This window comes from Danio rerio, chromosome 4 (assembly GCF_049306965.1).
Source record: "Danio rerio strain Tuebingen ecotype United States chromosome 4, GRCz12tu, whole genome shotgun sequence".
NCBI lineage: Eukaryota > Metazoa > Chordata > Actinopteri > Cypriniformes > Danionidae > Danio > Danio rerio.
Genome location: NC_133179.1, coordinates 61,478,198 through 61,494,185, shown reverse-complemented (window position 1 = coordinate 61,494,185; position 15,988 = coordinate 61,478,198). Strand labels below are relative to the sequence as shown.

The 15,988-nt window shown below is 33.2% G+C and overlaps 1 protein-coding gene and 1 long non-coding RNA gene across 2 annotated transcripts in view; both read left to right on the top strand.

Moving 5' to 3' along the window:
• Positions 1–15,988, top strand: part of LOC141381913 (uncharacterized) — a 560,761-nt gene that overhangs the window by 414,299 nt on the left and 130,474 nt on the right. The window lies entirely within an intron of this gene.
• znf1117 (zinc finger protein 1117) lies at positions 6,694–12,087 on the top strand (the record flags this gene model as incomplete). Its single annotated transcript, NM_001327996.1, is given in 2 exon segments — positions 6,694–6,843; positions 10,782–12,087. Coding segments are annotated over 2 exon segments (882 nt in total). The 3' UTR covers positions 11,579–12,087.

The window sequence follows — 15,988 nt, the reverse complement described above, 5'->3', positions numbered from 1 at the left end:
AATGGTCTAACAGTTTTCTTTATTTGTGTTTGATTCTGCTGTTGTTTATGTTTAGACTTTCAGTTGCCTGTTTGTGAGTTAAACTGTTAATTTTGTTGTCACCATTATTGAGGTTCATATGCTGATTATAGATGTCTCTTTGAGTGCGATTTACACCATAGAGCAGTGTTATTGTCCAAGATATTCTTAAAAACTTCCAGAAATCATTGCCATATATAGACATATAATGTAAAACAATAGATTTAACATTGAATAGGAGCAGGAAATTTTATTATACTAAATGAGAACAGACTCCATTTAATAGCAACATGAACATCACCAGATCTTATTAAGGTTTTTGGCTGGCTTGCCACTACAAAGGAGCTTTTTAAACAAAGTTCTTAACAATTGCAGCAGCCAAAATATATAAATGTTAAATATGACAGGGCTAAGAGCCCAACTATAGCAAACTCTGTTCTCCATGATGGTGACGTAAAACTTTCACTTTTTCTCAAGAAGAACTTTAGTAGATGTTATACAAAAATACATGTATTAAGTAATAAGTGTAGCTGGTGATGATGTTTGTAGAGTTGTTTAATCATCCGCTGATCATTTAAATGATTTAATCATTTGTTGTTCTTCAGGTTATTTCATTATAAAGCTGTGACTAAAGTTTTGTATGTTCTGTTCTGTTTTTTTCCCTTCAGTATTTCTTCATTTGTTCATTGTTAATCCTCAATTATCATTTAATTAGTCAGTTAATTAATGAATTTACTTCAGCTTTGCTCCATGTTTCTTGAACACTCAGTAGTGTGGACACTTCAATAAAAACTGAAGTATATGCTCTGGGGTTAAAAGGGTTAAAGGTGTGAGAGGTAAAAACAGTGTAAAAATGTATTTTAACAGTAATATACTGTTAATTTACACTACGGAAATAGACTGTAAAAAAACAGTAGATTGCTGGCAACCACAGCTGCCAGTAGATTACTGTTAAATCAAGGAAAAAACAGTATTTTACTGTAAAACCTGAAGCTAATTTCTTCTGTCTGTCACCGTTGTGGAGGAGAGTAGACCCAGTGTATGAGTTAAAGATGAACAATGAGCTGCTGATGTTATTCTGCATGTTTCTCTATTTAAAGATAGCGGCTGTTTAGTTGCTGATGCAGTCAGAATCTCTCTGGTGATTCCAGATTTACATGTATGTGTGCTGTTGTGAAAAATAAGACATTAGAGTCAAACCGAACTTTTCTAATTAACTAAAATAAGTTATCATTATAAGTATGCTTCTAAGCATATATAGCACATTACTTCATAAACTCATTCAGCAGTTGACCAAGTTGAGGCAGTTGCTTTCAGTGAGCAAAATGAGTTCACTTGAGTATTGTGTAAATCAATGTAGTCCATGTATTTTTACAGCAACGTACTGTAAAATAACAGTACATTGCTGGCAACTGCAGCTGCCAGTATTTTACTGTTTTTTAACAGGACAATTTTTAACAGTGTACAGTGATGTATACTTAGAATGAAATGAAATTATGTTATTTAATCAATTAAACCTTCATTAAGACACTTAATACACGTACATCGTTCAATAGTTCTTTTTACTTTGAGTAAAATAGTATTATGTTGTATAAAGGGTTAAAATAATATTGTCAACAGCAGGTACATCATTGGATGAAAATCCTGAAACTTTAATCAATCGCTTTATATCTGTGTAAAAGCTTTAAAACAAACCTTTCTCCAGTTTTTTACAATTAATGCTTGAACTGACAATACAAGAACATAATACCAAAGTCAGACAGATCTTTAAAAAGAGCAATAATTTACATAGTCATAAGAAAAAATATCTAAAACCACATCCAAATACAAATAATACCATTAGAAAGAAAGGAAAAAATATTAATACAATTAAAGTATTATTATTAATTATAATAATAATAATAATAATAATAATAATAAAATTACTAAATTAAACAAATGAATGAAATTAGAATGACACATTAACAAATAACTGTAAGGAAAGCAACTAAAATCGAGAATATTCTTTAAATACATCTGCATAATATTTCAGGAATCTTAGATTTTTTTAAATTCTTAATAAGATAAAGTGATTTTAGGAGGGAAATAAATTCTATTCTAAAATGAACAAAGGATGGGTAATTATTTGTGAATTTTTGTTTGTGAATGTAAAATTTGCCATATAAGATAAAAAAAATATATATATGATGCGTTCCAGATAATTAGCTTTTGGGTTATTATAATAAAAATTGTCTTTTAGATTAAAGCAATTCACAGCATTGGCAGAAGCAGATATATGAGAATTTAGAAGTAATCAAAATTGCTTGGAAATTGGACAATCAAAAAACATATGTAGTAGTGCAGGGGTGGTCAACCCTGTTCCTGGAGAGCCATTCCTGCAGATTTCAGTTGCATCTCATATCCAACACACCTGCCTGTAATTATCATGTGGTGTTCAGGTCCTAATTAATTGGTTTAGGTGTGTTTGATATTGGCAGCAACTGAAATCTGCAGGAAGGTGGCTCTCCAGGAACAGGGTTGGCCATCACTATAGTAGTGTCTCCTCTGCTTGTTTGCAGAAAGAACAGAAGCTGTTGATGTCCAAAAAATTGTAAATACTGAAATTTACAGGGTAGATTTTATGCAAAAATTTTAAAATGTATTTCTTTTGTCTCATTGGAAATGCAATATTACCCAGGTAAAAGCCAGGTTCTATTCCAGTCTATATCCTTAACCAAAGATCTCCAGTAAAACTTTTCTCTAGAAGAAATTTTCCTTTTAAATTGAAAAATTTGACGCACAAAGCTATTGTTATGTTTTTTTTCTAACAGACTAACACCTTCTAAAAGCAAATTTACAGTTAAATGTACAGTGACTTTTAACTAGGTGAACTACACCAGGTGATATTGCCTAACAACTTTATTAAATTCATTAGCAGAAGTTGGAAAACAGTGGTTGTTTGATGATGCAGGAAATAATGATTTGTTTCTGATTGTAATATCTCGGTTATTCCATAAGAATAATCGGTGGGGAGAAAAATTGTGAACATAACCAAGCTTCCAAGCAAGCAGACATTGCTGGTGGAATTTAGACAAAGCTAAAGATAGCTTGTAGGGAAGATAATTAAATTTAAGAAGAAACAAAAGACTACAGATTTTGTTAAAAAAAGTAGTTGGGAATAAAAAAACAAATAGACGTTGGATTGGTTAGGCATCTCTTTATCCAATTAATTTTAAAAATGTATATTGTGTCAGAAAAATCTAATAAATTTACACCCCCTCTGCTTTACTATTAGAAAGAACTTCCTTTTTTAATATAAGAGGTTTGTTCTTCCAGATAAATTTCAAGAAAACAGTATAAATTTCTTTGGCCACTTTGTTTTCAACAAATAAAGATAAAGTCGGATATACAAAATGAGAAAGACCCTCTTCCATATAATGACAGGTCCCGTTGTAGCCAGGAATTAAGAATATTTTTAGTTTTGCTGATCCTAGACAAAAAAAAAAATTCAAGTGCTGTCTCACTAAAAGATTTTTAATAACATAAATAAATAACCATTTAATTGTGGATTTAACAAGGATATCTTCTATATATTCCTAACTCAAATTATGAACAGGGATTATCTCACATTTGGAGATATTCAGCTTTAGACAAGAAACACTTGAGATATCAGAAATTAAATTTAAAGCCTTTCATACGTTTGAGTCATCTTTTAGAAATAAAGTGGTGTCATCTGCCAATTGTGAAATCTTAATCTCCCTTTCAAAAACAGAAATTTCTTATAAATCTTGATTTTGCACAATGCTTAAGGATAGAAACTCTGTAACTAATAAAAATAAAAAGGAAGAGATTGGGCAGCTTTGCCTAATTCCACACAAAATATCAAATCCATTAGAAGTATTAAAATGAACAATCACTGAACTATTGATTCCTTTATAAAACAAAGCCATAGTGTTAACAAAAGTTTCCCCAAATCCAAATAACCTCAATGCTTAAAAACAGAAACTGGTGGTCAACCGTATCAAAGGCTTTATAAAAATCAAGAAAAAGAATGAGATCATCTGAATGAATAGAATCAGCATAATCGAGCAAATCCAAAACTAATGTTATGTTATTAGAAACATGGCGGCCTTTTATAAACCCAGACTGAGTTTCAGAAATAATAGAATCAAGATTTGTTTTTAATCTGTTGGCAAAGTCTTTTTTTTTTTTTCAGTATTTTTTGCCACTCACTGTTGCAGTCATGACATAATACATTTCTCCTTCATTTTCCACCTCACACAACATCTGCTATCTCTCTCACATACAAAGACTTTCAGTATTTGAAGTTGATCAAAACTTTTACTCCAAACATTAACACATTTTTGTTTAATTTATATAATCCACTAAGACTAAGTGTTAAAAGATTGAATCACTCCTATATGGACGTAATGCGAAATAACATTCTGATGTTTTGCAGTAATTAATAGAGTTCACATACTCTGTAAGACATATTATGTTAAAATGATGGGCAAATTTGTATAATTCATTTGGGTTCCTGCCCACGTAGGTGTGGAAGGCATTGAAAAGGCGGACATTCTGGCCAAACAAGCTCTCAGAATTAGTGAAGTAGATCTAGAAGTCCCATTGAGTAAAGCAGAAGCTCAAATCAAATTAAGAACAATCAGTATGGCAATTATACTGGGATAACAATGAAACAGGCAGACATCTATAAAATATACATAAACAAGTCGTTGCTGGAAGGAGGGAGAACAGAAATCATAGGGAAGTACGATTATAACTCAGATGAGAATAGGTCATACTGGACTCAACCATATTTTATATAAAATAGGGAAAAACCCAACTGGACAATGTATACACTGTAATCAACAAGAAACAATATGACATGTTTTCTTCCAACTCAATCAGTTAAAAAGAGCAAACTTCAGGATTTCACATTGGCTGGTTTATTAGGGAATAAATCTAGTGAGGTATATGACGATATAATTAAATTTGTTTAAGAAACCCATTTAGAGAAAAGAATATAAAGATAATATAATCTAAGGAATTAATTGTTAGCCCACTCCACCCCACATTTTTTATTTATTCATTTATTTTATTTTACATTTCCTCCCTCTTTCCTCCCCCTCCCCTCTATTTTTACACTTCAGTTATTGTTTAACCATTCCAGTCGGAGGCGGTAATGCACCTACAAGTCTGGTTGCCAACCGCCAGTAAAACCCAAAGAAAAAGAAGAAGAAACCGATTAATTAAAGTTTTAGGTTTTTCATCTGATACTAAACTATGAACCTGCTGTTGACAATATTATTTTAACCCTTTATACAACAAAGTATTTTACTCACAGTAATGAGGACTATTGAACAACGTGTGTGTAATAAGTGTCTTACTGAAGCTTTAATTTATTAAACAGTATAATGTCATTCCATTCTAAGTTTACATCACTTTATATAAGAAATGTAGTCGTGTTACTAGTTTTAATCAGCTAATTTGTGGCTATAGTTTCTTGCTCAGACTTTTCTGATTTCTTTTTGTTAATTACTCTCATATAAGAAGAGAAGTTATTTTCTTTCTGTTTATTGTTTTATTCATTTTACATTTTTATTGCTTTGTTAATTTTTAACAGGATAAAGTGTCCAAACGCAGAGAAAAACTATATATAAGTCATGACTAGTTAAAAGAACTAAAACGTGTAGTAGTAATGAATACTTTTTACATGAAGGACACCTATTTTACCTCCTTTTCTGTAAAGTTTCAGCTCCAAACACTCATTAGATTATTTGTTATACCTTTTAGAATGTTGAGATTTCTGCTTTAAACAGTCTTAGTGGATTAAAAGTTTGTTTTAATTGTCTTAAAATGTTTAGAGTAAAGGTTTTGATCAACTCCAAATACTGAATATTTGTGCGTCTGTGAGAAAGTGGAAACGAAGGAGAAATATATCAAGTCATGACTGCAACAGTAAGTGGCAAAAAAGGTTTAAAAAGACTTTTATTTTGTCGTGACGTGTGACGTCATCAGGCGGCGCCGCTTCAGCGCTGTGATTCAACTGGGGAAAGGTTTGTGTTTTTAAACGTTTACGGATATAACCCGATTTAATTAAAGTTTCAGATTTTTTTAATCCGATGCTAAATTATGTACCTGCTTTTGACAATAATGTTTAAACCCTTTATACAACGTAGTACTATTTTATTATCAGTAGCCGAGGGCTATTGTTTGAAAACGAAAAGAGTGTAATAGGTGTTTTAAAGCAGGGTTTCCCAAACTTTTCTGATAAGAGGTAAAGTTGGTTTTATATTCACACATTCGTTCATTTAGCAGTCTATATATTGTTTACCATGTTACTTTGAATATTTGATCGGAATTAGCATACAAGTGTGACTTATAAACAACATTAACACTGTTTATTTGACTGAGAACAATGTTGTACTTTGATAGTCATTGGCTGCTATTATGATTTCGCTATTTAGAGTTTGCAAATAATACTTTAATGAAATTATATCATTAAGGTGAAAGTCCGAATGTGCGAATATCAAACCTATTTTACCTCTATTTTTTTAAAGAAATGTTTTACCTGATTTCTTTTTGATAATTAAAAGAAACTGTTGAAGCAAGTGTTGAAGAGAAGTTATTTTGTTTCTGTTCATTGTTTATTTATTTTAAACAGGACATTTTTATTGTTTTGTTCATTTTAAACAGGATAAAGTGTCCAAACACAGAGAAAAACTCCTGCTGAAGCGACTGATCTCCACACTGTTATAAAGATGCCGTTTATTAAAGAGGAGAGTGAAGATGTGAAGATTGAAGAAACATTCACAGTCAAACAGGAAGATCTGCAGGAACAAACAGGTTGGTTTTCATTCTCAAAGACCAACTCAGTCATTTGATCCTCATTCAGATATATTTTAATAATAAGAATACTAAATCCATCTTGCAGCCCTGAGTGTGCTGCCTAATTATCCTAAATGCACATAAGCACTCATTGAAAGACAGAATGAGTTTCTTTCGTTACTTGTTCTCATGTCTTTTGTCTTTCTTTTATGTGTTATTAGTCTCCCATTTTCTTAACCTTCTTAACGTTATTGCTTTTCTTGTTTTTTTGCTTTTTGTAAAGCGTCCTTGGTGCTTTATAAAATAAATAAAAACAATAAATTAATAAAAGGTTTAACTAAGCTGATGATATTTGACCTACAGTATTCTCATAAAAGACTTAACATTTTAGGCCTTAAAAAGTCTTAAATTTACTGAAATATTGTGCTGTATTGTGTCTTTTTTAAACAAGTCTTTATTTTCATTTGTTCATGTTTTTCTACCCAATCTGGCCAAAACCAATTCAATCACCAACAATTCAACTTAATAAAACTTTCAACTTTTTATTCAAAAAGGTCTTTTTAACTCTATTTATCATAATGGTTTAATTATTTTACTCACAATAACATTTGTTTAAACGTGCTCCATGTATTTACTGCTGTGGATATCAACCTGGACAGATTGTTGTGCATAGATTTAGTTTGTTATAGTTTTTAAAACTTTAAAAACATTTGTTCATTTTTTTGTTTTAAAAATAAATTTTATTTTGATGGGGCAAATAAAAATCTTTTCCATCTGGGCCATTTGAAAAGTTCTTTAGCCTTTAGCCCTTTATGAGTCTAAAATTTCATTCATAATGGTCTTAAAAATATCATAAAGTCTTACATTTAACTTTGTAAAAGCTGCAGAAACTCTGGTTTACAGTATGTCAAAAAATGTGGATGCCCCCAATATTGAGCATGCTGAAAGAAATGAACACTAAAATAATTAATTGTTATAAAATATTTTACAGTCGCAGAATATACACAATATTCTTCATGCACCAGCAGGCGGCGCCATTGGAATCTTTTTGCTTTAGACTTTTTTAAAGAATTAATTTTTAGATCCTAAATATCAGTGTTATGCTGCTGAGGCATGGGGCAATAACTATATTAATGGTTTACCGCAGTTTGGAAAAGTCAAGGTTTTAAAATCGCCAACATTTCCTGCTGCACCGTTCCTACAGTATATGTAAGTTTTTTTTTAATGTTTTGTTTTTTAGGACAACAGTATCTCCTGCAGTAAAGACCAAAGAGGCTGTTTTAAATCGTAAAGAAATCTGTGATTCATTTCAATTATTTAGCCTGACATGTTTACCGCTCAAAAATATTTTAAAAGTGTCTCCGAAGAAAATATATTTTAGGATATCATACTGTCAGATTCTTATACTGGCCCATGCCTAATGCTGCTTGATGTCGCAAAGTCATATTTTCTCATTTAATTATTTTTATTTGTATGTATAGTCATGAACACACCTGTTTGTAGAGCAAGTAGTTTGACTGTTTTCGGCAGTTTATTATTTCTGGTCAAAATAATACCAAAATCCACATCGTAAAAAAAATAGAAAAAGAATAATAATTATAATTAAAGAGCAAATCAAAAAGAGTATAGGCTACATTAATATTTGCAAAGGAAAAGAGTTGAGTATATTTAAAGTTGTGGTTGCTTTTTATCTTAAACGTCCTTTAAGGGTTCTTTCTGACTATTTTTGTGTATGTAATTACCTAATTAAGTTAAAAGATTTAACATAAAATAGTTCTATTTTTTTATATTGTCTATTTATATGAACTAATATTTTGTATAACACATTTTCATTATTTAACAGATTTAATACTTCTATTAATCAAATGTGTGTGTGTGTGTGTGTGTGTGTTAATTTGGGTGTTTATCCAAGGATCAAGATTATGATCGGATTGAGTTTATATGTCTGTGCATGTGTATGTGGGTGTATGCATGCAGTAGGTTTATATATGTGCAAGTGTCATACTTGTTTTGAACATAGTATATGTTTATATGCGAGAAATGTATATGTGTATATTCAAGTGTAGACATGCAAAACCCTACATTGTGCCTCATAGCCATCTGTGTTTGGTATCGGGAAGGTGGATTATGAGGCGACAGGTTGACTTAAACTTTTATGAACCTATTTGATGTGTTTCCGATGCTAGTCGGCATCGCTCTCCCGCAGTTTGCAGAGCGCCGAAACAAAAGGTTTATCGGAACTTAAAAAGCCGAACAACGTCCACATCAACTACTTTGTCTGCATTCTTACTTGTGGAAGCTTGTTCCTCTATATCTGTATTCAGGTCAAAATATCGTATAATATTACAAAATATCGTAAATGGGTTTAAAAATCATATCACCGTTATTGAAAAAAAATCTATTGTGATATATTGATATTATATTATTGTCCAGCCCTATGTTAGATATAGAGAACAAGATGAATTAAATATCACTTTTAGCAAATATAGTGAGATTAGATCCAGCGTAACTCGTAACATCAAAAAGGAAAAAACATTGATAAATTAACCCACTTCTCATTTACTAGTCTGTTATGAGCCATATCATACCTCTTGAGCCTCCGATCTCCTCCTGATTTGCAGTTTCTGTTTGTTTTTTGAAAATGTAATTGTCTTCAAATCTGAAAATATAATTTATTTTATAGTGTGAGTTGTTATTCGATGTGATACGAAGCTGCAAGCATGTTCTTTTGGACAGAATTTTTAACTAAGGTGTAATGTTGTCCAGATACTGGAATTTCTGACTTCATTACCTTGCTATATATTGATGTTCGATAGGCTACTATTTTTGATATAACAACAATTGTATCAAAAAAGGTACAAAAAATTATTTCTTAAGAAGAAAATTATTTCTTTTTTTTTTCAGTTTTCCTCAAAATAGGTTGATGTGGGCATTGTGGCACTTTAAATGCATGTAATGCCTGTTTCATTTACACTTGAGCAGAAATTCCATATATGCCTCACAAAAGTAGCAGAACATTCCAGGAAATCCCTAATATGGATGAAGGCATCCAGCTATTGCTGTTGAATGAAAATAAGATCTGAATAAATATTAAAAGGCTTCAACTGATCATTTACACGACTGCGCCCATAAATGGTTTATATGTGTACTTCCAGCCATCTTAGGTATATTTATAAGAAAGTCGATTTATAATTTATTGCTAACTGACGTAGCATGTTACAGTAGAATATAGCTATAAAATAATATGCTAGATGCATAGATGCTAGATTGTCAAAATAAGATGTTTCCAAATATCAATCAATTTTCTAAAACACAAAGTTTTGACCAAATTAATCCACAAAATCAACCCAGAAAGGATGAAAATGACCCAACAGCACACAAGGGGAAAGGTGCACATTTCAGCCTTTATGCAGATGCTGTACAGGTATGTCTCATGTTTGCGAGACAAATATTCAGCTGTTTGTTCAACTGTTACCTCAGAACTTTTTTTTTTTCCGATGTGTTTACCAGTCAGGCACAGAATGAACAAGTATTCCCTGTCTGCTTAACAAATTTTAGAAAAACATTTTGTTGTAATTCTGAATATATATGGATAAAAATAGGCCACTTACAGCTTTCAAATCTGTGTCTTATCAATATGACCAAAATTACTTTTATGAGAAACTCTGAAAACTGGACTGACACAGTTTCAATTTACTAGAACTTCTAAGTTAAGTGGCTTCAGCACAATTTACATTGTAAAAGCACAAGATGAAGATGAATTGAATTGAATCGGCTTAAATGTGCACACGTTAATGGACTGAACAAAATATGATCTGATTTATTTTACATTTAATGTGCATCAAAATTACAGTGTGTGTAGCCAATATTTCCAGTGTCTTTTCACCTTTACGCATTTTATGAGATTTTGAAGACTTAATGAAAACTGTTTTTTTATTTTTATTTTTTTATTTTAGATCTAATTGAAGAGAATAAGGGGAGTAAAGAAGAGGAACATCATGTCAAAATTGAGGAAAAAACTCATTTACAGACTGATGGTATTTTGAAAAAAAGAGACGAAAATCGTTTCACCTGCACTCAATGTGGAAGGAATTTTGGAAGAAAAGGCGATCTTAAGATTCACATGAGGATCCACACTGGAGAGAAACCATACATATGCACTCAGTGTGGGAAGAGTTTCAGCATATCATCAAACCTTAATCAACACATGAGGATCCACACTGGAGAGAAACCATTCACATGCACTCAGTGTGGGAAAAGCTTTAGCCAATCATCACACCTTAATTACCACATGATGATCCACGCTGGAGAGAAACCATCCACATGCTCACAGTGTGGGAAGAGTTTCAGTTGCTTATCTCACCTTAATAAACACATGAGGATCCACACTGGAGAGAAACCATTCTCATGCACTCAGTGTGGGAAGAGTTTCAGACACTCATTATTTCTTAAACAACACATGAGGATCCACACTGGAGAGAAACCATTCACATGCACTCTCTGTGGGAAGAGTTTCAGCCAATCATCATCCCTTAATCACCACATGAGGATCCACACTGGAGAGAAACCATACACTTGCACTCAGTGTAGGAAGAGTTTCAGACGCTCATCATCTCTTAAAGAACACATGAGAATCCACTCTGGAGAGAAACCATTCACATGCACTCGGTGTGGGAAGAGTTTCATACAATCATCACAACTTAACCGACACATGAGGATCCACACTGGAGAGAAACCATTCACTTGCACCTAAGCCACAGTTACACTAGACCTTTCTCCCCATAGACTTCCATTCATATGCACGCAAATGCGCCAGACTGTAAACGAAAGTTTGTGGGTCAAGTTTTACAGTTCACTGCGTTGCAGAGTTCAAGCTTGGTGAACTCTGACCTGCGAAATCGCATTACTTGACTCGAAGATCAAAACATGACCTCTCTGGACAATCGCTCACGTTTTTTAATGTCTAATAATCTTGTTGAATCCCGCCCCTTTTCGCAGCACCATAAAACAAAATGTCGCATGCTCAAACTCTAGTGTGACCGCAGCTTCAGTGTGGGATGAGTTTCAGCAGCTCATCAGTAATTAACCTGTTAAGCTTTTGGGCTATTTTGGGTATTTCCGCCTGAATTTGGCATTCCGATTTAAAAAGTGTTCCATAACCACATGCATAGGAATAAATACAAAACTTTGGTATGATTTTAAAAGAAATCCTTTGAAATTTCATAAAATACTGTTTTATATAAACTGAAGTTAAAAAATGTGGAACTCAGGCCTTGTGTGCTCCATCAAAATTCCATTTCTTTCCAGCAGGTGTCAGTAAACACAAGAAAAATAAATTTCTCTCTATAATAATGCATGCAAGAGTTATTCTATTCCAACTGGAAGAAGGTAACATGCCAAAAAAAAAAGTATTTCCCCCTACCTAAATTTAAAGTCTCACCACACCCACATACAGAACAATAAATGCAATATCTTAATGTCATTTTAAAGAAAACCCTTTGAAATTACAAAAAACACTGCTGTTAAATGCTAACTATTATTATATATGTTGTCTGTCCTATGATGAACCACCTCAACACAAACAGCTTTGTTTTTTTTTGTTTTTTTTTAAAGCCAGCCTTAGTGCATAACTCAGGCCCTGTGTGCTCTATCAAACTGAGGACAGTTTTTGTTTGTTACCAGCATATGTCAGGACGCACGAGAAAAAATAATTTTGTCTTAATCATGTAGTATGCAAGAATCATTTTAGTTCAACCGAAAGGTGGGAAAAACAACACAAGTTTCCTACCTGTCAAAAATGAAAAACAAGATATTACAAAGGTTATTATCACAAAAATCATAATTTTACTTCTTCATAACCACATCAAAATCATAACAATATATCAAAAAAGCAAATAGCCCAGTAAAACTTTTTTCCATTTTATTTTTCAATGTCCAAACGGCCTTCACACTTTAAATGTAAAATAAATAATGTACAAATATATACAAACTGCAATAATATATATATATATATATATATATATATATATATGTGTGTGTGTGTGTGTGTGTGTAAATTTTTTTTAGAAAAGTAATGTGCAAAGTCTAACAAAAGATTTTAAAAAATGACTAGTTACAAAAAATGTCATTTTGTAAATACGTTATCGTATTTTCCTGAATTTTGGAATTTCATGACCCAAATTTATTGCATTTGGCACTTACAAGACATAGCAGGGGATTACTCATTCACACAAGGACAGAAAAAGCTGAAAATGGACTAACTTTGTTGCGAAGAACCTAAGGTAAAGGATGATGTAGCTTGTTTGGCTATCTGGAGCAGCGCACGGAGCAAATAGACAATAATTGCCCTTGTATGTTTATAAAATAGGAGTTCATACCTTATGATTTATTCAAAGACTGTTGAACAAGTGACTGTAAATTGTTGTGTAAAAAATATTCTGGTCTGCTAAATATTCAACGCGTAGCTGTGCATTTATACTTCTGCGCGCTGTCACTGTTGGCATTACCACTTCCGAAACGCTAGTGGGCAGTGAGGTATAAATGTTCCTCTGTGTCGAGTTTCTTCGCTGGTGCTTTGTTTTTCCTGAACACTTCCTGAATGTACAAGTGACTCAAACTTGCTCTTTTTGAAGCAGAAACCGGCGGACGTGCAACAACTTTACTATGAGGTAAACACAAAACAAAACTTTTTATCTGGAGCTCTCTCACGGGACTCCACACTTGTAAACAATTGCTCTATTGGGCTTGCGCGGCTCAGTCCCGCCCAGACTCGTCAGCGCTACTAAGCTGACCAATCACAGAGCTTGCGCTACGCGTCGATGTGATGTGTAGTTACATTTTTTGAGAGGTGCACGTCAGCGATTGCCACGGCGTAGGGCTATGCGTCAGCGCCGTAGCATAAGCATAGGCTTGACGCAGAAGTATAAATCAGCCTTTAGAGGGACTATATCAGAAGAAAGTCTCTTTCCTAACCCTCAACCGGAATGCAGCACAAGGTACCAACATATCAGTACAATCAACCTCACTAATGCAACACAAAGTTGCCTTTCACAGTCTTCACCAAATGTCAACATCCCTATGTTGCACTCCAGTGGAGAGGCGGAACCAAACATCTCCCCTTTATTTGATTAGAAAGGAGTAAAAGATACTGTCTCCTGGTCTTAAGATGATTGCTCCCACGTTGCCAGAGGTACTACTAAGTACTGTCTGGTGTTGGAGCGAGCAGCAGGCTTTTCAGCCACCAGTAGAGCCTATTCTTACAGCATTTGCCAGCTTTGAGATGATCGTTGGTTCCATTAAGCACTCAGTTCAAGTCCTCTTTCCCTGTGAGTATGTGAACCCTGCAGCTTCGATAAATGTCCATTTCATACCCAGAAACATAACCAATATATTATTAAAAGATAATATTGTAGATTATAGGATTAATAACCATCATTTCAGGTCCTTCTGTTTGCACTTCTGTCTCGTAGCACAGATAATGACCTGCTTGAAACCCTTTTTTCATTCGTGTCATTCTGATAACAAAGAACAAGAGAGGAAAAATAGAAAATGAAAATAGAAAACAACATAAGATTACTTGCATTGTATAGGAATAATTTTTGGCATATATGTGTAAAAGAGTCTAAGTGCCAAAATAAAAAACAAAATATCCTCTAACTACCTGCCTACACTATTCATTATTCTAAAGGTCTGTGTACGCTTGAAATCAAAGAAAATAAAATACATGTTATACACTATCTCCCTAACTTTTCCACAAAACAGGAATAACATAAAAACAAGAACTGCGGCACACTCAAAAACAAAAGAAAAAAAAAGGTTTGATATTCATCCAACCAAGTTTGGGGTAACGTTCTCATAAACGGACCAATCTAAGGATTTTGGAAGCATATTTTCATAGCCATAGTCACTGTTGAGGTGGGCTTGCACTGTTCCTTGTACTTGCACAGTAACCATGTGTGTGGCAGCAGCACTGGCTAGCATTGATCTGATGAATGACACAACACAGCAACAAAGTTAAGCTAAAACAAGTATGGTAACCTCCAAATATGTCAACTTTATTAACCATTGTCCCCAAGATCCAAATATGGAGGCAAACCAATTACTCAAGTGTTTGTCTTTTCCAGCATTTTCCTTGACTACTATCCACCTCTGGAGGTTAATATTTGTAATGTTGATGCAGCAGTGGTCCCCTTCAGCTTATCGGTCAGCTTTTCCCTTTTTCAGTAAAGCTGGGAAGTCGATTGTTGATAGGTCTCATTCCATTCCATTATCCGATTGTCCTTCATTTGGGGAAAGATTATCTCTTTACTCATGTTCACATATGCATTCTGTATTATCATTGACAGTAGCATGATTTCCTTCCATGGTAGGGTCCTCCTGTTGTTCCCCAGAGGCCAGCGTTTTTACATAAATCGACAGGTCCGCTGTTTCTCCTCCAACCAGTTCATGTTGTCCATGATGAAATTCAAGAGAGTCATTACTTGTTTTATGCTGCTTATGTACTTCCTGTGCTAGATTGCTACATTTTTTTTTACTGTTTCTTAGCTTAGGAAATCTGGTACAATGGTTTAAACGGTACCAGGTGTTGTTTTTGTTTTGAACTTGTAATGCAGTTGATGTTGTTCTCGCTACTGTATAGTAGAGCTGGGCGATATGGCAAAAAAAATATCACAATAATTTTTTACATATCAGTTGATATCGATATTTATCACGATAAACGTAAAATCTTTATATCTATCAATTTTACAAGATTTTTTGTATGCCAATCGCTTTGCGCAGCTGATTTAACACATATAGTGAAATTTTTTAGCTGTCTGACAATATAAATAATAAAACAATAAACAAAAGAACAATCTTAATTCAGCATTTACTGTTTTCAACAACCAAAGAGATTATAAGTTATTGGATATTATTGTTCAACATCAGAAAAAAATTAAATAAAATCTTGTTTGGAACAAGTAAAGGTGAGTTAATGGTCACAGAATTTTCAGTTTTCACATTTTAGTACTGAAGGATTCGGATTTCTGCTTTCCAGTCCATCTCATCATGGACCAACATTTATCCTTTTCATCATCCTGTTTCTTAGTATTTAACTGTGAATTGATTTTAATTAATGAATAAGTTAACACATTGCTTAATATAAGAATGTTCAGTGCATTTGCCT